At 47.0% G+C, this 22713-nt stretch overlaps 1 protein-coding gene across 1 annotated transcript in view; it reads left to right on the forward strand.

Annotated features, from left to right (window-relative positions):
* The first annotated feature begins 557 nt into the window (after window positions 1–557).
* Window positions 558–22713, forward strand: part of LOC116938557 (arf-GAP with GTPase, ANK repeat and PH domain-containing protein 1-like) — a 176386-nt gene continuing 154230 nt past the window's right edge. The window contains exon 1 of the mRNA XM_076059408.1: window positions 558–2154. Coding sequence (XP_075915523.1) covers window positions 1983–2154 — 172 coding nt within the window. The 5' untranslated portion in view covers window positions 558–1982. The remainder of the gene's footprint in view (window positions 2155–22713) is intronic.

A 22713-nucleotide genomic window follows, 5' to 3' on the forward strand; every position in this document is an offset into this window, starting at 1 on the left:
AACCGACTAAACTGCCGTGATGTCACCACGGCGCTTGTGCCAGGCTAGGTGCACCACTCACGCACATGCGCACAAAGGATCCCCCGTGCAGCCTGAGCAGACTGCTGGGGGCAAGGCGGGCGGGTGGCACATGGCCACACAACCCCACCCCCTTCCCACGTGACACACGCCACGAGGGTGGAGGGGTGGTGGAGTGGTGGTGGCGGGTGTGGGGGGGGGGTGGTGGCGGGTGGGGGTGGAGTGGTGGAGGGGTGGTGGGGGGGTGGTGACGGGTGGGGGGGGTGGTGACGGGTGGGGGTGGAGGGGTGGTGGGGGGGTGGTGGGGGGGTGGTGACGGGTGGGGGGGGGTGGCGGGTGGGGGTGGAGGGGTGGTGGGGGGGTGGTGGCGGGTGGGGGGGGTGGTGGCGGGTGGGGGTGTAGGGGTGGTGGGGGGGGTGGTGGCGGGTGGGGGTGTAGGGGTGATGGAGGTTGGGGGGTTAGAGGGGAGGGGCTCCGCGGGGGGGGTGGGGGCTGTCGCTCCTGCCCACACGCGGTGACGTCGGCGCGGTCTCGCCCAGGCAACCCCGCGGGGTTGAGGTGCGACTCGGCGGCCGTGGGTGCCGGACACGCGGTGGGGGGGGGGGGGCTTCACTGCGCGCGGCGGAGAGACAGGAGGAGGAGGCGTGAGGATAGACACGTGTCGGAGAGCCGGACAACAAGACGCGTGGAAGGCACTGCGCGAGAGAGGAGTTCAGTCTAAACACCGACAAAGTGGCGTGTTGAGGATCGGGAGTGTGAGAGAGTGTGTGTGTGTCTCTGTGTGTGTGTCTGTGCGTGCGTGTACAGTGGGTACTAAGCAGTCGACCTGATCTCCTGACAACTTACGATCGCCGTTTAATACCATCAATCATCGTCAGGCACCTGCCCTGCTACCAAGTTACCAGCAGGGATTATACCATCATCAGCACAGCAACTACCACGACCGCTGCTGTAATACCAGCAACTAGTCAAGCACCATCATCGCCACCGCTTCTACGGTCAAAGCTACCTTCAGTTTGTTTTATTTTGTAACATCGCCATCAACATCATCACGAACATCATCATCATCAGCAGCAGCCGTCACCTGCTCAAGAGTCGGTAGGGGCATGGTCCCCTAGGCAGGGGGGTCCACAGCTGCTGCTGCTGCTGCCGCTGCTTCTCTTACGCCGCCAAGCTGGTCTCCGTAATAAAAACGAAGTAAGCCTGGGTCAGTCAACTCGTGCCGCTGTGCTCAGGCGGTGCTACGAGACTTGTTTCAGTAAACATTCCACGCAGGGCTCGTGTCGTCGGAAGACTTTGTGGGTACGATATACAAACGCTCCCCCCCCCTCCACACCTGCTTGCCGGCGCTCTTGTCGGCTGTGTTCTCTTAACACGTGGATTTACAGTGCCTTGCGGTGGTAGTGGTGGTGGTGGTTTAAGACTCTGTCATTGCGGGAGTCTTGGTTGTTCCACATCAGCACCGTGTTTTCCGCGGCCCTGTCTCTTCCGAGGCTGGTGTCGGTGAAGAGTCTTCATTAAGCTGGGGCTGTCGATTTCATTATTTGCCGGTGCCTGCTCGATCTTCTTCTCCGATCTGCTTCCCCAGCATCACTCAGGTGGCGTTGTTGATTGGTCTCGGTGCGAGCCTGGGGACCTTGGGCGGAGTTTATATATAAACACAATTGTTTAGAAACTTAGGGGCACGGGGCAAGAGAAGCTAGGAGGGTTTATCGTAGAGAGTTGGAGCGTCCCGACACCAGGGAGAGAGAGAGAGGCGTTGTGAAGGAGTTGAAAGAGTGACAAGGAGGGTCAAGAGTGTCGGTGGAGAGTGAAGTGTCCCCGCCAGGCAGAGGAGGAATTGCGGTGGAAGAGTAGGGTGGTGTTGGAGGGTCGTCAGGAGGACAGAGGGAACTCTGGGTGGTGACACGAGGAGAGGGCGGCTGGAGAGGACCCTGTAGAGCAAGAAGCGCTGGACCTGCACCATGGACCGGACGAGGGGTGGTCGACCGGGCGCAGTCTCGGCCGCAATCCGAGAGGAGATCCAGCGCTTTGAGGGCGTCCACCCCAACATCTACGCCTTGTACCACCTCCTGGACCAGGTGCAGGACCCAGAGCTTCAGCTGCAGTTGCGCGAGAGAGTCATCAGCATCGAAGGTGAGCGAGCCCCATCGCTGACCCCCCCCCCCACCATCCACTCAGCCACGTGCAGGAGGAGGTGCGAGTATGTACTGTGTAGTCATCTGCCAAATCCGCTGCTGGATGAGTGCCTTCTCATCTGTCTGTCCAGGTCTATGTATCTACGTATGTTGTTGTTACGTACAGGCTTTTGTCAATCAATGCCGTGCCGGTCGCGGTGGTGGGGGGGGGGGTGGGATTTGACCATACTTCACCACCCTGGTCGAGTGGGGGTTAAGTGAAGATGTCTAAAGATGTTTTTTTTGCACACAGCTTTGGTGTACGGTGCTTTTTTCAGGAATATTTTTGCTGTTTTTTTTCATAGATTTTCTGTTGCACAGTAACATAGTCACTTTAAGATGTTTTTGTTTTTCGTGTTTTAATTTTTTTTGTTTGTTGTGGGTGCACCCAATTCAAGAGCCGAATGGCTCACAGGGCTATACCAAAATAAATAAACTGAAAAACTGAAACTGCGTAATGCCATTCGGGTCGGTAAAATCCACCTGCCTGACTTAGGGTGGGTTCAGTAATTGCAGTGTACGGTCAACGGTAGCTGATGCTTTTCATTAATACGGTGAATAATGGGTCTCGCCAGGGCAACATGGAATTTCCAGCAAGCACCTACGGAACCAACGAGAACTGCCTCGTGTCAGGTGTGCTGTGTACATTGAGTGCTGTGTATTAGAGGCACTGGTGTGTGTAGGAAGCGGCAGTGGAGTGGTTAGCGCGCTGCGCTGCGACCCCGGCCACCCGAGTTCGATTCCCGCTCACGGCCCAAACTCCGGTGACGATTATCTGGACCGGTCCCGGTCCTCCCCTAGGTCGACTCGGCCTCAAATGAGTAGCTGGTGCCGTGCGTAAAAACATCGCGCCGCTGGGGAGACAAAGGCGGCCGGGCGTGGTGCTGGCTACCCCCAACCCCCTCGTGTGCCCGTGTGCCGTGCCGGCCTTCATAGGTGCTGCTCGCTAACAGCACTTGCCCCTACAGTCCGTGAAGGCTGCACGGGGGATCTTTGTCTTTGTGTGCGGGGCGGGGGGGGCCCGGCCACCCGAGTTCGACTCCCGCTCTTCACGGCCAACACCAAGTGACGATTATCTGAACCGTTCCTGGGTGTCCCCCTAGGTCGACTCGGCCTCAAACGTTGGGCCAACGTTGGCCTGTTCGCTGGGTACGCTTACTTCGTTTTGATGTCTGCGTGTCCGGGTGGGTGGGTGGCAGAACACGTTGACACAAATCAAGTGAATTCGTTACCTTTGGAGGGGGGGGGGTGGTGCCACATCATCCCGTCTGTGGCTTTTTGTGATCGCGTTGTAAGCACGTTGTGATCACGAACTATTAATTTAAGAGTGGGCCACGACGGCGCTGCTGCTCTAGCTGGTGAAGTGCTTCGTCGTCGTATTTTTGTTGGCCGTAGCTTCACGTCGAGGTGGAGTTTGATCATCTGTGAGATCATCTGTTTGATCATCTGTTTGATCATCTGTGATATCATCTGTTTGATCATCTGTGAGATAATTTGTTTGATCATCTGTGAGGTCATCTGTTTGATCATCTGTCTGATCATCTGTGAGATCATTTGTGAGATCATCTGTTTGATCATCTGTGAGATCATCTGTTTGATCATCTGTGAGATCATCTGTGAGATCATCTGTGATATCATCTGTTTGATCATCTGTGAGATCATCTGTGAGATCATCTGTTTGATATCTGTGAGATCATCTGTGAGATCATCTGTTTGATCATCTGTGAGATCACGTGAGATCAACTGTTTGATCATCTGTGAGATCATCTGTTTGATCATATGTTTGATCATCTGTGAGATCATCTGTGAGATCATTTGTGAGATCATCTGTTTGATCATCTGTGAGATCATCTGTTTGATCATCTGTGAGATAATCTGTGAGATCATCTGTGAGATCATCTGTGAGATCATCTGTTTGATATCTGTGAGATCATCTGTGAGATCATCTGTTTGATCATCTGTGAGATCACGTGAGATCAACTGTTTGATCATCTGTGAGATCATCTGTTTGATCATTTGTTTGATCATCTGTGAGATCATCTGTGAGATCATTTTTGAGATCATCTGTTTGATCATCTGTGAGATCATCTGTTTGATCATCTGTGTGATTTGTTATTGCCATGACAACTCCGTTGTGCCCGCCTTGGCCTTTTTGCCCCATGGGCAACATTTTTACCGAAATGCAATTTACAGTTTTTTTAGCGTGGCATGCGGTTTTGGGGGTTTTAATTTACGTACAGTATAGGTGTGCAGTATATACAGTATATCTATAGACTGTGTGTAAGTTTTTAGAGGTTTGTACCACAATTGCATTTGTGTTTCCTCAAAATAAAAACTGTATATCCCCACAATATATCATGTATACACATAAAGAGTGTACTGAGTATCGTGTTGTCTTTAACACACACACACACGGCATATATTACCACATATAAACTATACAAAGGGGGCTGCTTTGGTAGTAGTTCATGTACAGTTGATCCACAGCTGGATGAGGGCCCCTTCCATTGCCATTCTGGTCTCACGGGTTTTGTGACCACAGTCCTCTCGCGGGTCGGTTGCCCTCTGCTGCCAAATCACGTGCAGCTGCAACCTATACCACCTGCTATGCATGGTGGTTGCCCACTCAAGCTCGATCCTGGCAGCGACGTGCCGGCTTAAAAGATTAACAACAACAACAAAATGTAGCAGCTCGTGCATGACAGCATGCAGTGCGTACAAGATACGCACGCACACGTGCTGCGCTCACACACAGTACTACTGGGACCAGCCCTGTGCAGGCTATTGAAATATAATGTGGGCTTATTATGCTCTCCAAATCAACACACAAAACCACCACGCACATTGCGTCTACACAGAAAGCACCGTAATGCAGGGCTCATTGCACTATGTGCGAATGTAAATGCGTGTACAGAAAATGCATTCAAGAAAACAATTGTAAACGTGCACGTGCATACGGTACGCGTCCGGTGTATACAGTACGCGTGCGACGACTGACGTAGCCTGCGGTTTTTTTTATCACTTTGCTTCCACGGTTTGGGGGACTTTGAAGCTCGATTTAAGGCCACGGTTTGGGGATTGTAATTCACCTGTGTACCCACCGACTTGTGCCCGACAGGCCGGACCTCACACTGCGCGGTGACACGTCGCAATTCACTGCATGCCATGCGTCAAGGCCGTAATGCTAATATATATTGGGCGGGGGGACACATCCCCCCCCCCCAATATTCAAATATGCTCAAAATGTCCCCCCCCAATATATTGCTATAAAAAATCATTGCTATTCTATGTAAATAACAATTTGCTAAACCTTGGCCACAATATCTGGACTTGTCTTCATATCAATCAATGCATAGATTTATGTTTATATGATTGTGGTTATGGTTGTACTTTATTAATCCCTAATCTCTGCCATTACATACAATGAAACAAGAAATGGTAAAAAAAGTAAAAACAGAGCAATGTAATACAATACACTATTAGACATTATTGTAAAAATAAATAAACATCCATCCCATGTGTTCGTGAATTTTTTTAATATTTTAGGCAGGAAATTCGTTTTCAAATTTAGATTTTTTTCTGGGTTGGGACCCCCAGACACCCTGGAAGATTTGGTCCCCTCCGATGTTGACTCCATGGCTACGGCCCTGCCATGCGTATAAAGTGATGTATTCGGACGACTGCGACTGCAGTGCTGCTGACACGTGTCATTCGTCACCAATGCGCACTGACCAGCGTGGTGAAACTTTGCCGCAGGGGGTAACGCAGGGACAGGGGAGGGGTCTCATCCAGCAGTTGATTTGCTAAAACTGTACACACATTACGAGCCATGGGAAATGTTTAAAGTCAGAAAATGTAAAAAAAAACAACTTTCGTCGTTAACACGGCCTTACAGCGCAAGCAAAAATATATATACACATTAAATCAGAGACTCTTTCGGGTGGGGGTGATTTGTCTATTTTAACAGTAGAGAGGGCACTACTCAACATGGCTTAAAGCTGAAAGAAGCGAGATGACGGGCAGAGAGACTGGCCGAGTCAATACATCAATGCGCCTTACGTGTGATCTGAAGCAAGGCCATTTCCTTAAGTGCTGGCACTTTCAGCTATATTTTCAGCTGTGAGGCAGTGCTGACGATGAACTTGGCGGCTGTGTTTTTGTTTTAATGTTTGCTCGTTACACCGCTGCCGATGCAGCCCCTTAAATCGGTAGTTTTTTTATGGCTGTGCACTGTATGCGTTAAAACAAAAACCTGTCTTATTTGAATGTTGTGTAGGGGACTTGTTGAACGCGACTCATTTGGAAGGGTCGGTTTGTTTGGGGTTTCCTGGTTTTTTATGGGGTTTTTTTCCCTTCCCCACCCCCATGTGGCCACCAGACATTTGTAGGCCAATGTGACTTGGAGTAGCACAGCGTTCGTTATGTGCAGTACCGGTGTGGTGTGTGTGGCCGGCGTTGTCGTTCACCTGTGTTACAGACACAGGTCACAATCCACGTCGGAAGAAGGTGCCCCGAATGCCGTTGATGTATCAGGAACAGAATATTTATCTATACTGGAGGAATCCGGTGAGCTATAAAGCTCTTTTTCACAGATGTCCAGTAGGGGCGGGTAAGAACTTTACAACAACAAACAGTACAAAAACATGATTTTATTTTTTACCTACGTGACTTTACCGAATAGAACCAAAGAGTATAAAAACATGATAGTAGTGCAAAGTACAAAAAATGTAAACAAATCACCCAAACACGTACAAATACAACTAAATCATCCCCATCCCACCAAGCAAAGCCCACTGAGGTACTAACTTATTTTTTCAGAAGCGACCTGGCCACAAATTATAGCTCGACAAAGTGGCCCCTAACTTGGACATTTATAGCACCAAAATAATCTCAATAATCTCAATGCATATGAAGTCGGTGTGAAAAAGGGCTTGTGTAGTGTGTATAATTAATTGGATGACACACACTTCTTAATACTACTCTAGAGTTTCGCAAATCAGTAGTGTCATGCATGTATCTATATATATTTTAAAACGAATCTTTGTCTATGATGCAGTTCCACTCAGAGACAAGCAACAACTTCACAGTACCGTACTGTAGTTGCCACTGAATTATAATATTTACAGGTTTTAAATTTAATCAAACAGATGAGGAAATGCACGCCACACCTGTCGCAGGTAATTTGATCGAATTGTGTACACTTTGGATTGACTATCAATTTGTTGAAAGGTACAAAAATACTGGGGCTACGTGCTTCACGTGGAGCCATTGTTGTGCTGTACTTCTATGCTCCCACGACTATGCACCCCACCTTCACCGACCTGCACTCACCAGCGTGGTGAAGTATGGTCAAACAACCCCCACGACCTGACCCAGCAGTGGCTTGACGAAGATAATACAGAATATAGTACGAGTAATCATAAAAAAGACAATATCGTAATATTAATAGTAACGCTCATCCATCACGTGCATGTCATACGCAGTGCAGGAGGGTGGTTAATTCAGCACCACACCCAGCACTTGCAAGTCCAGGTACAGCCTCACACCTACCATCCATTTATATAGATGCCCCGCCGATTTCCACTTTAAAGACTACTGTATCTTGTAGAGGATAGTGTCAAAAGATCGAATGCTCTAATCGCACCGAGATTTGTGGGAAGACATATCGAGGCTTTGGTGTTACAATAACTTTTTTTCTTCCGCTAATTCCTCCCTATTGTTTCGTCGGGGTACGAATAAATGGATCTTCTCGTGCCATCGTATGCAACAAAGAGTCGTACGAGTTATACACGGTCGCGCCTATTTAACTTGCTTGTCTCTGTATGGTTATGCATTGATCCTCCTCTTCAGGGTCTCTTGGAGAGCAAATCACACATTATTTTATTTTTCAAACCTCGCGGTCTCAGCTAAGACCGTCTGAGCTCTTTGCCATGTTCCCAGCCTAGTGCGTTCAAGATAAGGCTTCATCAGCACTTGGCTACACACGCACACATCACACGAGCTATACATAGATGCATGGTCGTTTTGTTTACATGCACAGAGTGGGTATACGTTACACGGTTATACTTATCGTTACTGGTTACAGCGCAGGTCTTTATTCAGACGGAAAATGGTGTGCAGCATTGTACTGTACGGGATATGAAAACCATGTATACCCTTGCATGCACATGCTATATCAGTGTTTGATATTCTCTTGTCATTCATAGTTGTGGGTTTAATTTGCAGCTTGTTACCAAATTGGCATCAATGGTGCACGTTCAGCAGCTATTGATGTGAAATGTTGTACTGCTTATTGCATAATTCTATTGGAAAACGTCACTCCACATGCATCCGATCTCATCAAATCTCAGAACCTGAGCAGAGTTGAGCCTGGTTCGAACTATGGATGGGAGACTTCCTGGGAATGCTTTGGCTGGAAAATGGCCAGGAGTTAGCACTACGGCAATTAATTGTTGAACCTATCTATGCAGAGGTCTGTGTTTCACCGCCTTGTATCTATGCAGAGGTCTATGTTTCACCGCCTTGTATTTGTAGTTGGTTTTCTCCGGATCCTCCAGTTTCCTCTCAAATGCCAAACACTCATAAATGGAATTGACCAAACATCGCAATTGCCGCACCTTCCTGAATCAGAACCTCGAGACTGAGGGAGGCTTTCTGGGGTAAATATAGGACATTATTACGATTGTATTTAAATACAATACTGTACGTACATTACAGAAGCTCAAAAATGTGTAAAGAAGCATGGACAGATGCATGCTTGGGATTATACACGTACATAAATAGGAGGACATGGATTAGAGAAAATAAAACAGGTGAGAGACGTCATATGAACTGTTTAGTAAGGTATCGTGCAAATTGGGCTTGAACAGGAACGAACAATGAAGTGGCAACTAAGGGAGGGATTGCACCGAAGGCACATCCACTACGGAGATGGAGTGATGAAATCATTTTGTAGGCAGGTGCTAGGTAGATTGCTACACCCTAAAGAACTGTGAGAGATGACGATGGCTTGTGGAGGCCTCAATCTTGTTGTGGATTGATCTTGGTGGATGATGAGTTGTCTGTTTGGCTGTTTCATTCCTGTTGTGTACATCACAGAGTTAAAGCCTTCAGAGTTGCCATATATAACCACCCAAGACGTGATGACGTGAGCCCAGTGGCAAATGTTTACAAGGCAGTCACGTGTGCCGCCTGAGGACATTTCTCCGTAAGTCTTTGGGATGCCTGAGTTAGGCTCTCTCGAGTTTTGTGCATTTCCACTGAACCATAAGAATTCTGGGTATGCTTTAGGTTGTCTTAGATAGCGTGTGGTGACTCACAACTCACTACGAGCCACCTTGAATATTTTTATTAATTAAATTCTGCATTATTTCACTTTTGTTTATGAGGTCACGTGCTAAAGTTTACAGTGCAAGTCAAGTGCAAGGGTGTAAACACGTGTTCTTAACCGTGGTCGCGTTGTTTCCACATTTATTGTCGTGTTTTTTTTAATGGTCATTTAAAAATGGATATTCATTTAAAGCTGTTCGTGTTATGGGCGTGATATTTATAGACGATATGACTGGGTTGCTATTCGCTGCAGTTCAGTGCCACATTTATATCGGAGGGCTTTGGAATTAAACACTTGTTTCATGGAATTAAAACACCAACTGCATGCCTGTACAGATCACCATACGTCGATGGTGATTAATTGTGAGCAGCCAATAACAGGACCCAAAAACGGCAGAGTGTACATACATAATGCACATGCATAATGTGCATGCGTGATGAACATACATTATGTATGTTGATTAACTTTGAGTAACCAAACAAATAATAGAGTTCCATTTTAATGTATATGAATACATTACCCCCCCTGTCTTTGCACCTGATTGGTTCACAAGTGATGACATCACATCCCTCTACTTTAAGACCGAAACAGGAGGATTTCTCCACAACTCTGACTGTTACCTGATGAGTCTGGTTGTAAATTACTGGTCAAACGTCACGGTACTCGGATTGTAAATGTTGTGGATTTGCTCTCTAACACACCGGTGTACTGAACTAGTAATGAATTGGCATATTTTGTTTACGTGACAAACCTTACCAATTGGTCGTGTCGAGTGGTGGTGGGTTTAACGACACATTTATATGCGATTTAACCCAAAAAAACTCTCATGAAATACAGTACTGAGACATGACCTATGAGAGTTTATATTATGCAGGCCAGCGCTGCTTCCACCTTGAGCTGGGTGGGGACATTTGCCACTGGGGGGGGTCCCCTTGGGTAGAGTGTCACAGGGCAGCGAATGAAGGGGTAGAAAAGTACAGGCCAGAGAGACAATTGAGACGATGTCATTGTCAGAGAGAGACAATCGGATCGGTGTTAAACTTCTTGTCCATCGGCAAAGTAAAAACTGCAAAGGTCAAGACGATTAGCTAATTTGAGCGAAAGACAAAGACCCATAGTAATTAGCAGAAGGGTAATGTGGTCACTTGCTGTTGGCCATTGATGAATGCGTCTCATGAATGAGGCGAGTGTTTTCTTTGAGTGCGAGGTTGTGAATGGACATGGACGAACGCTGGACGTTAATGCAGGCACACAGAGCCGCTTAATGAATTTCGGTTCTTAATGTCGTAAAACCTGGCATCTAAACCCCATTTACTGACGTGAGCAGAAATTGAGCCCGAACTTTTATTGGCCAACTTCCTGGAATGTCTGTATTTATTTACGGAATGAGTTTATTTTGTTTTAAATGCCAGTGTGGAGGCAATTAAATTGCTTAGAGAAAATGGCTCCCCGTGATGTAAATACACAGCATGAAAGCCAGTGCTTACTCTTTAAAGGGGGTTTAAACAGTAATTCTTATTTCGTTTAGATGAGTATCCAAACTAAATTGTGTTCTTGATGCCCATGCTTTGATTCGTAATACCTTAGCTTTGTATCGGGGAAAGACTGATATTATTGTGCGGTTGTTAAAGCCGAGCCGAACTCCACATTTTTCAGTTGAAATCATGGCCAGAGTCGAGTCAGCCCCAATCACTATCACCACCGCCGTCATCGACGTCCCACTCGGTATCATAAAACAAGCCCCACCTAGCTCTCCGATGTTTTTTTTCGGGATGTGCTGTGTGTTGTTGTTCGGCATCACGTCTTGACGTTTCCCTATGCGTCCTGGGAGCTTCTTCAAGAAACTGAACAACACGGAAAAACCTGAAAGCACATCGGAGAGCTTATATGGCAGAACACTGAAAGCCCCCGCGGAAGTTGGAGCTCGACCTGGTGAGGCTGCACCCCCCCTCTGGTGAGAATGCAACGGTGGTTTGCGCCGCAGATAAATCGAACTCCACTATCAGAATCTGACATTTGTACCGACGTGTTTGAACCTCCAGCGTAATAAATAGGCACTGACCAATGCTCGTTTTACCACAGATACACTGACCGCATTGTGCGTTTGAATGAAGGGATCTTCCAGTGACGTAAGTGGATTGCTGCTTGACCTTTTACACAGTTGCCATCAAGACTTTTTGAAACCGCAGGCTCCTCGCCTCTCAGTATTCAACCATCTTATCACGTTTATCAATCAGCAAAACACATGCGGCATGTAATAATTCGCATTTTATTTGTGAATATGGAAGATTAACTTTGAGGAGTCACAAGAGACTTGTTTGTAAAACTTTATTGCCTAACCTTTCTGGCCTCGAGTGAGTCTACTACGGTTAGGCTGATGTTTACTTTAACCTATCCAACCTGTGTATAAGTCCACAATAGCCGTACTTTGTACTCTGCATGGGTACACCATTTTTATTACCTGCACGTAGGCGAGAATTGATCAGCCTTGGGGTATTTCCACACCTGGCAGTGTGAAAGAAAGGTGTAGTCGACAGATTTTTTTTTCTTTCAGTGAGACTTACACAAAAACCGTCACTCATTCACCGAGTCATACCGGACACACCTGATGATGGTTACACTTGAGGTTTATTTTATTTTCTTTAACACTGTCGAACCCCGACAAAGCACAGTTGCGTATATATGTTTTTGTAGGGGTGTTCCAGCTGAATGACTTGACAGACAAAAAAATGTAAACGTTCCGATGCATTGTAATGCACGTAGGATGGAAAGTGTGGTTAGCAGATGGTGACAGGTCTGTGCAGCAGGTGAAATGGAGTAAACTCGCACGAAAAAAAACCCTGCCTCAGCAACAAACCCTGGAACGCGATGTACGTTACCCCTAGGAACCGTATCCGATTTATATGATTCCATCCTGGACAATTCTAACAATAATTATGGCTGTTGCATGGGCGACTCCCAAGTTAATATCTCCATACATTTGAATTAGATTCGAAGGGGGATTGCCCATTGAAGATTCATGCAATGGAATGGGATTTTATTGCGATTCTATTGTGAATCGAGGTCAGCTAAGCTGTGCCTGCGCTAAGCTTAGCTTTGCTAAGCATTGGCAATTTCATCTGGCCGGGATGGTGATTCTGGCTAATTCTCTGCAGTCCCAATGGTAGTTTCCGGTGAATGGAGTGGTCGCAACAGCGGTGCTGTCTTTGGTGGGTTCAGTGGTCTGAGTGGTATTCCCGGTAATCCCTGTAAGCCGGTTGGAAGTCCCATTGGGTTTGGTTGACCTTAGGGTGGTCACTGGGCGTCATGGCACCTCGTTGGGATCAGTGAAAGCCCAGGTCCCATGGGCCTTCCATTCGTGCATGAATGCCACATTTCCACAAATCCCACAAACCCATTTGGAACTGTGATTATATTCTTAAAATCTAACCATGCTCGACACTGCTTAATTTTCCAACACCTGATGAGATCGGGCACGTTTACACGTGATTTGGTTTTAGGCAGGTCATGTGTTTCCCGTGATAATCTGCTTTATCGAACAGCCGTTGGTGGAAGCAGTGGTGTCAAAGTCCAAATTTAAACGGAGCGCAAGGGCCAATGAAATTGGATCGCTCTGCAGCCCCATACCGGACTGAATCCAGAACTGCCACGCTGTAACCGGAGATGAGTGTGAGCGGTAAAAATCCCGCTACCTGACAAACTAGTCCCATAATCATCCCCTTCATCTGTTTGCACCGCCACGGTATGCGTGGAGCGGTTCTGGTGTTGGCACCCTAATACACAGCGGAACATTCCAAGTGTTGCAGCGGTTTTTCTTCTTCTCCAGTTTTGTCCAAAAGTTTGTATGAAACTACACCGCTGATTTCGTTAGTTTTTTTGTGTCATGTTTTTTTTTATTATTGGGGGCACTCACGTTTTGTTGAGATCACGCAGTTCATCGCAAAAGCCCTAAATCGAGAGTTTGTATGGTGTTGAAATCACTCGATACGTTGTGCTGCAGCCTCCTTACATAACGTAGCAAACACGTTTGTTCTAACGCTAACAACGCATAGCAACATCAAGAAACATCGTCACACTTGTTAAACGTGTCTGTCATGGAAGACAAAGAAGCATTATTCATGACCTGAAGTAGATATTTAGATGCAGACAGAAGCGCGAACAGCCTCCGTATTCTTCTTGCAGGATGTGAAATATAGCATTTCGCAAAGGCTGCATGTATAGTGTGTTGAACTTTCGCACCGTAGCCAACCTTGCAAAAAAAAATAAACTAATACACAAATTCGCGAAACGCACATGGATGACTCTGTTTGCGTGTTGCGTTGCAGAATTCACTCGTCCATCAACTGCATCGATTTTTTTTTGTTCTCCTGTCGCACGGTTGCTTATTTTTTCAAAAAACACTTTCTAGTTGCATCACGGCATGGTCCGCACGTGGCGGCGCGCACCCGCGCGCGATTGTGTCGGCATGCGAGCACCGCGCATTAGGGAGCGCGCGCGCGTCCGTGCGCACAAATACTTACGGTGATCGCGTTGAACACAGTGCCCTGAACGTCAAGCGCCCAGCAACAAATAGGAGGATATAGCACGGTTGGCTTATCTGTTTACAAGCCACGGTTGGCTTGGAATAGAAACAAGAGTTCACATGTTTCTTAAATCGAACAAAGCAGAAAGAGAGGTGTTTTGAGCTGCAGTGTTTGAGTTGAAACGGTGTGGCCGAGTTCTCTGCCGTGGGTGGATGGCTGGAGGAATCACTGAGCGAAGTTCACGGAAGCGGTGGCGGCAGCGATAGAAGAGTGATAAGGAGGCGACCGGCCGACGGTGTTTTCATCACTGAAGTGACTTAGTTGTGTGCTGGATATCATCAGTCAACCCGACTGCTCTGTGATCAATTCTGTCAAGTACTTGTACATGTTCAGTGTACAGTACACCACTATCATGGGTTCACATCACCTCTGCGGTCACTCGAGGTGCTAGTAATGCGCCACATTGTGAAAAAAAATTATTGAATGGATTCACAACTAACAATAGCGACGATTCATTGAATTGGAAGGTCGGGAGGGGGAGGGGTGGTCAATTGTTCCATCCGATTAGTGATGCAATGTGAAGGTCTTTTGGGTGCAGTAATCATTATTCCACAATGTAATGCGACCCCACACATCCAGTGGCATGTTTACATGATGCTGGTGAACACGGATATTTTAATACTATTCGATGTGTCTTTTTCGTAACCTTGATTACCATTGACTCTAAAGAGGGTCCGTGTGTGTGTGTTTGACGATATGTTAACGACCTCGCCTGTTATACAGGTGGTCGTGGGTTCGATCCTGACCCTGACGCCTGTATATTTGGAGTTTGCATGTTCTCCTCGTGGTGGCGTGGATTTTTCTCCAGGGCCTCTGGTTTTCCCTCCACATTTATAAACACGCGTTTAGAGTGTTTGGCCGCTCTAAAGTCCCACGTGATAAACCGCTATCATTTGTGGTTAGGTCGCTTCTGAAAAAGATCAAAATAGCTTCATGGACCTTACCTGGTAAAATGTATAATAGGTTTGTTTAGTTTAACTTGTCCCAACAATCTGCTAAGGCTGGAGTGGGGGATCTTTGTCTTTTATTACCGTGATGTTTGCTTAAGGCCTCTATGTACAGTGCTGATTTTAAAATGTCTCTGCCGAGTAAACTCAAATGCGCCATGCTCACCCTTTCTAAAGTGTTATGTTTGAGTTGGGCGTCGCGCCCTTTTCGCAATGTGAGTTTCAGCCAAAGGCAAATTTAAATTGTGACTTCGAAGACCCAGTGGCAATTCCCATGGAGGGCCAGCCTAGAATGTGTATTGCCCTTGGACTACTCTTATAGGGACCTGCCGAAATGCCATTTTAAATATACTCTGATCAGTATATATACATTGATGTGTTTTCGGATTCTACTGCTTATTGGTCACGGTTCTAACACTTTTCTGCCGCTGTTGTCTGGTGGCTGATTGGCCCTTGAAATGGACTGTATAGCTCAGTGGGCTTTGCTGATTCTGATTCTGTAATACATTTATTCTCATTCCGTCCGTCATGATGTTCTGACGTTTCGGTCCATGTGTCTTTATGTGGATCAAAACACGAGTCGCGGTGGAGTGGTACACACGCACACTGCATTGTCATTCGAGGTTCAATGTTCGGCAACTGATGACACCACTGGCAAAAGGGTATGTGAACATCCACGTGGTCTCTATCTCATAGGCCAAGTTGGCCTCAAACGTCGTACATCACAATGCCGAACAACACACGGCACAAGCGGAACACTCATCAGGGAGCTGCGTAGTTTCCCGCAGTAGTTGGTCAAAAGAGCACCACCCTTATTTTGGGAATCTGGAGATGGTTGTCAAACAATGCTATTTTCACCACCCGAGAATTGTGGGATTTTTACTTCTGGTTCCGAACCGCAAATAAAAAATGAGTGCCGCCCCACAAAACAGTTGTTTTTAGCACGGAGACAACTCTTATGACTTTGTTTGAAATGTAAAAAAATACCCTGACCAGATAGATGTATTTTTATTGCCAAGTAACAGTTGAAGTCATGATATTTCACCTGACACGCGCCATGAGACCAAACAAGAACCACCTCGGGAGGCTGCGTCATCCATTCGCATCACGGTGCAACAGTCATGCCTCCGTATCAACTTTCCAGTCATTCCAACATGCGGATCTCTTGGTGAGTTCCCTGAAAAAGTTCATTCCTTTTTGTTAAAAAATTCCTTTTAATATTAATGTTCTTTAGTATTATTATTATTGTCTATAGGTGATATATTTTTAGGTTAGGAGCGGAGTTGGAATGACCCTACTACGAAACACATGCCACAGGTTTGGTCTTAAATTAATGGTAAAAGCCGTTCCGATTTATGAAACTTCGTGTTTTTTTGAAGAACGCATCCCTTTCGTAAATGGGGGGATACCTGTAACCCCGATAGACCATGCATTCAAGGGGATACCAATCAAAACTCTACACAGATATACAGCATTCAATAACTCATTGCTGTACTGACCTCTGCTAGCTACCTCGCATCACCTGGTACTATTTCTATTCCATCTCCCACCAAAGTACTAATGAGGCTTAACTTTGCTTAACTTCGCAGACTGGCCACACTCTTGAGAGATTTTGTCGTAGTCATGGCATTGACCAGTGCGAGGAAAGTAAGGTCATAAAACCTCCGTGAATTATAGGTGTGGCTAGCCTTTCAACCAGCAGTAGATTGACAAACGCCGGTGAATGAATGGGCAATGGGCTGCTTTGATCAGCGGGTAGGAACAGACACTCCACTCTCAGGCTCCCTTCCCATCGCCACCTATTAATTCTCGAGCTCTTACTGCACACACACACACGCGGGCCTGCGGGCATGGGCTGCGTGCCACCACTTCACTTGCAGACAGCTGTTTTGTGTACTTTAGCTGGTAATTTGTGGGTGAAGTGGAGCGTGAAGGATGCATTTTTGCGCCAAGCGCTGGAACGATAGAGCACGTATATGTGATGACGCCGAACGATGTCTGATGGCATGCGGAGATAAAGTTTCCTGTGTAACCTGAATCAGAATATGTATTTATACTGGAGGAATCCGATGAGCTATAAAGCAATTTGTTTCCACACATGTCCGGTAGGGGAGGTGTCAGAACGTGACAACATCAAACGGTACAACAACGCGATATGAGTGCAATGTATAAGAAAGCTGACCAAATCATGTATAGCGTTCATTGTTTGTGTCTGTATATAGTATGTAAAGAGACAGATCCACAATAACAGCCCAATGGAGTGTTTGGTGCAGTGCCATTAGCAAGCGCCCGCCGATTCCAGCACAGCACACAGGAGGAGCTTGGTGTAGCCAGCATCACACTCAACTACCACCGCAGTACCAATGTGTATGCACCACACGACAGGTACACATTTAAGGCAAACTTGACCTTCGGTAGCCCCGGCACAGGTCCAGATACCACTTGCCACTGATGCCATCAGTGGCTTTAAATCGAACCCGGGATGGTAACGCAGCGCGCGAACCACTGCAACCACCACTCGCCATGAACATTACCGTCCTGGATATACACAGAGGAACACCCTTACGCACACATTGGCCACCGCACGAATCTACATACGCGTGGGCTCAGAGCCCGTGAAACTACTGTACGCGAAGTCACGCAGTACGGAGCCGAGGCGGGAGCTTTTCATCTGCGGTGTGATTTGTACGTCTCCACTGCCACCGCCGTTGTTTTTACATCGAGCGTGACCGCTACCGTCATCGCTAAAGAGCGACGAGCTCACAGTAGCCACGTGCTGCGCACGTGCGACTCGCGGACCGCTGTTGCTCACACCACGCCCGTTGGCTTGGTTGTGTTTCTGTGGGTGTTGGTTGAACAAAAAAATGAAGAAATTACATAAACAGTTGGATGATAAGGCAGGTTTTTGTCTGAAGTCTGGTGATTTTTCTCAAGGGGTGACTGGGTACATTTTTCACTGTAAATTTGTTAAATATTCGTGCTAAATAGGCAGGAAAAAATTGGGCTGATATTTTTGGTTTAATAATTACGCGAGCAAAGTTTTTTGCCAGATTTTGACCTCGGTCAAATTTTTAGCAGCCTTGCCATCGATTGCGCTTTTTAAAAAAATATTGAGACAGTTCCAGAACCAGTCTCAATCACAGTACAGTCATCGTGTTTAAAAAAAAATACTGCCCATGGTGATTTGTTAGACGGAGCTTTCAATCTGGTCAACGTCATGGACAATTTCGATTTAAAGCTTTCGTGACTGCAAGGATTCATCTTCTTTGGTTCTTTCGGTAAAGTAACGTAGAATGAGGATAAAATAATAAATTGATAAAATAAAATAACACGATAAAATTCTCACGACGTTTTGGCCACAACACAAGCGGCCTTCATCAGGTGAAGGGACGAGACTGTCTGGAGGACAGCGCTGGAGCGAACACAGCCAAGCCCAGACCGCGACCTTTAAGCTGTGTGAGAAGAAACAGAGCGCCTTGACAAAGGAATTAGCATAGAATTTAGCGTTGAAATAGCTGAGTGATTAGCTTGTGACGTCACAGAAATGGCTATGTTAAAGTTAAAGCCTACACATCCACAGAGGGACCTAGTACAAATCAAACAGGATAATTTAGCATTGAAATAACTGAGGGATTAGCTTGTGACTGGTCATAGAAATAGTTATGTTAAAGTCAAAGCCTACACATCCACAGAGGCACCTAGTACAAATCAAACAGGAGAATTTAGCATTGAAATAGCTGAGTGATTAGCTTGTGACTGGTCACAGAAATGGCTATGTTAAAGTCAAAGCCTACACATCCACAGAGGCACCTAGTACAAATCAAACAGGAGAATTTAGCATTGAAATAGCTGAGTGATTAGCTTGTGACTCGTCACAGAAATGGCTATGTTAAAGTCAAAGCCTACACATCCACAGAGGCACCTAGTATAAATCAAACAGGATAATTTAGCATTGAAATAACTGAGGGATTAGCTTGTGACTGGTCATAGAAATAGCTATGTTAAAGTCAAAGCCTACACATCTACAGAGGCACCTAGTACATGGACGCCAAAGGGGCTGCAAAAACTCTACTATCATATAGTAAACCGATGTGAAAAAAACCTAAGTCTAAATTACATCAATATAATAAATGTACTCAATATATTCTTCAATAAGCTGAGCTATTAACAGTAACTGGGTATACACTACACTATATAATGAATACTATATAGTAAACCAATAAAAAAACTAAAATATAAACTACCTCAATGTTATCAATAAACTCTATATATTCTCCAATCAGCTAAGCCACCAACAATAAGTCGTTATATATCACAATGCTCTATGGCGAAAAATGGGTGGATTCTTACCCTCAACTGGTGCAGGCATGGACAATGTTCTGTCACCTGTGGGCCACAAACAATGAATCCCAACGGGGACGCGGTCGTAAACAGACGGAGCTTGGCTTTGTTAACGTCTATGACGTTTGCTGCGGTTTGGTGCAGGCACCCATTTAGACAAAACTGCTGAAGTTGTTTTTATTTATTTAAAGATTCCAATGTAAAGATTTGGATTTTTTCTCGCTGTTGCACGTGTTTGTGGCCTATTCAATGTTAAACGCGCTTGTTCCAAAATTCACCGCGTCGCTATCTCGTGCCCAAGGTGAGTGCTTGGTGCGGGGGGCGATGAGGGCCTCTGTCATTGCAACACTGGAAGCAAGCAGTGGCCAACCAGCAGCAGGCTGCTGTGTGATTGGTTCATGTATAACGTGTGCTGCTTCGGTCACCCCGTGTGATGGACGTGTGCATCTGTACGTTTGCATCTTTTATCATTGGAATGTCACATTTCGAATCTGCATTGTATCGTAACAGAACCTCGGCTCATTCCTTTTCCAGGAAGTTCCTTCGTTGGACGTGATGAATGTAAGTGCTTTTGATAATTGTTTTTGCAAAGAAAGCCAGAATTGTTGGAGTACATCCTTTTATCGGCGTAAGTATATTTTAATTGGTAACAATTGTTGAGCGTATGCCGTACGTACATTAAGGGGAAACACCCTATTATTATTGTGTGCATGTGTATTTATATATTTATTTGGTGAATCTGCCAATGCATGCATCGCGTTGCACAGCTTGGCCTGGACACAATGGCTCGCAACCGGTTCCCCCAGGTGGAATATGTCAGCCGCGCAGGTGCCAATTAAGTCCGAGAGGTCTGGCGTCATTTTACACTTCGAATGCAAAACACAGGCGTGCTCTCCCACGCAGGGTATTGACTAAACCTTGTGTGCGATGAGGAGTTTGGCTTCTTCTCTCTTCATTGCCAATGATGCTGCCCTCCCCTTCCTCGCCTTGAATGGCCAGACTCAAAACACGGCGGGTGACGAAGCAAGGTCACGTGTTGGTGACTTCATTTGTTTACCCAGAGGCAGGTGTTGATCCTCCTGGGGGCATGACATCATTTTTTACGAGCGAGGCCCGATCATAAACAAACTGAACTGTTGGAGATAAGCAACGTTTAGAGTGACGACGGTTGAAATAGTGAGGTCTCAAAGCCGATGTGTTTTTGTGCGACGTATTGAGAAAGAAAAAAACCCCACTTCGACAGCCGTTCACGCACGGGAGTTCATTTGAAATTGAGCCGCCACGGTCGAGGCCCTCCGTCATTTCAGCGTAGCCACGTGTGCCAAACACGCAGGAGTTTTGGGCAGTGACGGTGACAGCACTCGGAAGACCCAAGACTGCAAAGTGTCTGATCGCCTTCTTATTTCGGCTTGACGTTGAGTTGCAATCACGACGGACAGAAATTCCCGTGAGTGTGCACAAACTTGGTACGCTTATGGAGCACGAGCCATTAAGCGCTTCACATTTCCCGCTCACTTACATCCTCCGCATAATCCCCGTCTCGGCGAATCCGTCCCTGATTGCTGAGAGCGGGCCGGGGGGGGGCTACTTGTTTTCTGAAATCGGCTCTCGGCTCGTGGTTTCCTGCGCGGTTGAAATGGACAAGAGGCCGGTGGTCGGGACCGCGGGTTAGGGGAGGGGTGGAAATGGATAGGGGGTGGCGGCCAGCGTCCAGTGCGAGTGAGGTGCAGCGATCTTTGCCGTCGCTCGTGTGACGCGGCCGCCCTGATGTCATCCTCTAGCTTGAGAGCTGTACGCGCCCCCCCCACCCCCCCCCGGGGCAGGACGAGGGCTCCGGCTGTGACTCATCAGTTCGCCGTGGGTTTCTTTGCCTCGTTGGTTCGATTCCCAGCCACGAGCAAAGTGTGTCCCCGTACGCGCGCGCCTTGCGCACACTTGCTCACGTGCCAACACGCAAAGCCACAAGCGCTCAGAGACCCACCCCCTTCCTCCCCCGCTCCCCCCCCCCCATGCACACGCTGTCGTGCTCGTAAACAGTCAAGCACGCAAAACCCGAGAAAAAAAACAACGTGCACGCAAACACGCGCACCAAACCGCGAGCCCGCAAATTTGCATTTCGCCAAAAGGTTGTACTGTACGCAGAAGCCACTGTGCGAATTGTGACATTTCCCTGCATGAATTCAATTGCACGTTGGGCGGTTTCCGTCTCAATAAAGAGAACCCGGGCGGAACAGGGGAAGAACGTTACAAACTCACGCACAGAACGGCGCGTCCGAAGTTGGAAAGCGAATCCGGGCCCCTGCCGCCCCGACTCGGCTTGAACCCTGACCTCCACACACACCTTCGATTAGCACGGTTGGCTATGTACCGTGCGAATTAAGTTCAATATACATACCCACGGGACCCACGGAGTTCATGACACCATTCACCAGCAAAATCGTAAAAGTGGCACAAGGCAGGAATCTTATCGTGGGGCCATCGGAACGTGTTGTGTCCACGAGCAGCCAGGACTGAATTCTGTCACTACGAGATGATTAGTGAAGGGGATGTTGAAATGGGAAAATGAGTGAAAGTCATTTCAAAATGAGACGAGGAAAGTAATGTTGACACGTGCGTTGCGATAGACTCGACAGGGAAACTTGCATCATCACACGCTGCTCATCGCATTTCTCCTCGTTGATATTGTTACCATTTTTAATATCAGGCATGTGTTGCCGATCAAAACCTGTCCGAATTGTGCACAAATAGACAATGATGATTATTGTGTAAGTTTGATTTTGAAGATGCTGACGACGATCACCGTGATTATGCCGATGATGCAATTACTCATTCTGGTGATGACAATGATGGATGTCACTGATGACAGTGATCATCACAACAATAATGGTGGTGACAACAATGATGATGACGATAATGATAACATTGACAACCTTGATGAAAGTGGCGACGATGAAGACAGGGATAATGAGGAATTTGATGACGATGATGACGACGACGACTATGATGACAGTGGCGATGATAGATGAAATTTAAACCTCTTGAGCCCTCCCTCGCCTGGCGGATGGGGATGAGCCCGACCCCACGGCAGCTGCCCGTGGCGCGCTCGCTGTCGCGGGCGGTGTTGACACAGTGCCGTGATGCTTGGGCGGTAGCGCCGGGTCTGGGTGCGACGGGTTGGCAGCAGTTAGGAGGCGTGAGCTACGGAGTGGGGAAGTTGGCGAAACATGACCTACATTGTTTTGAATATTGCAGACTCGGCGCATCAAAGGTATTATGCGTGTAAGTGCATGTACGGCGTATGCGCTGTGCGCGCGTGT

Source organism: Petromyzon marinus, chromosome 4 (genome assembly GCF_048934315.1).
Source record: "Petromyzon marinus isolate PM22_M1 ecotype Great Lakes invasive population chromosome 4, UKy_Petmar_22M1.pri1.0, whole genome shotgun sequence".
NCBI lineage: Eukaryota > Metazoa > Chordata > Hyperoartia > Petromyzontiformes > Petromyzontidae > Petromyzon > Petromyzon marinus.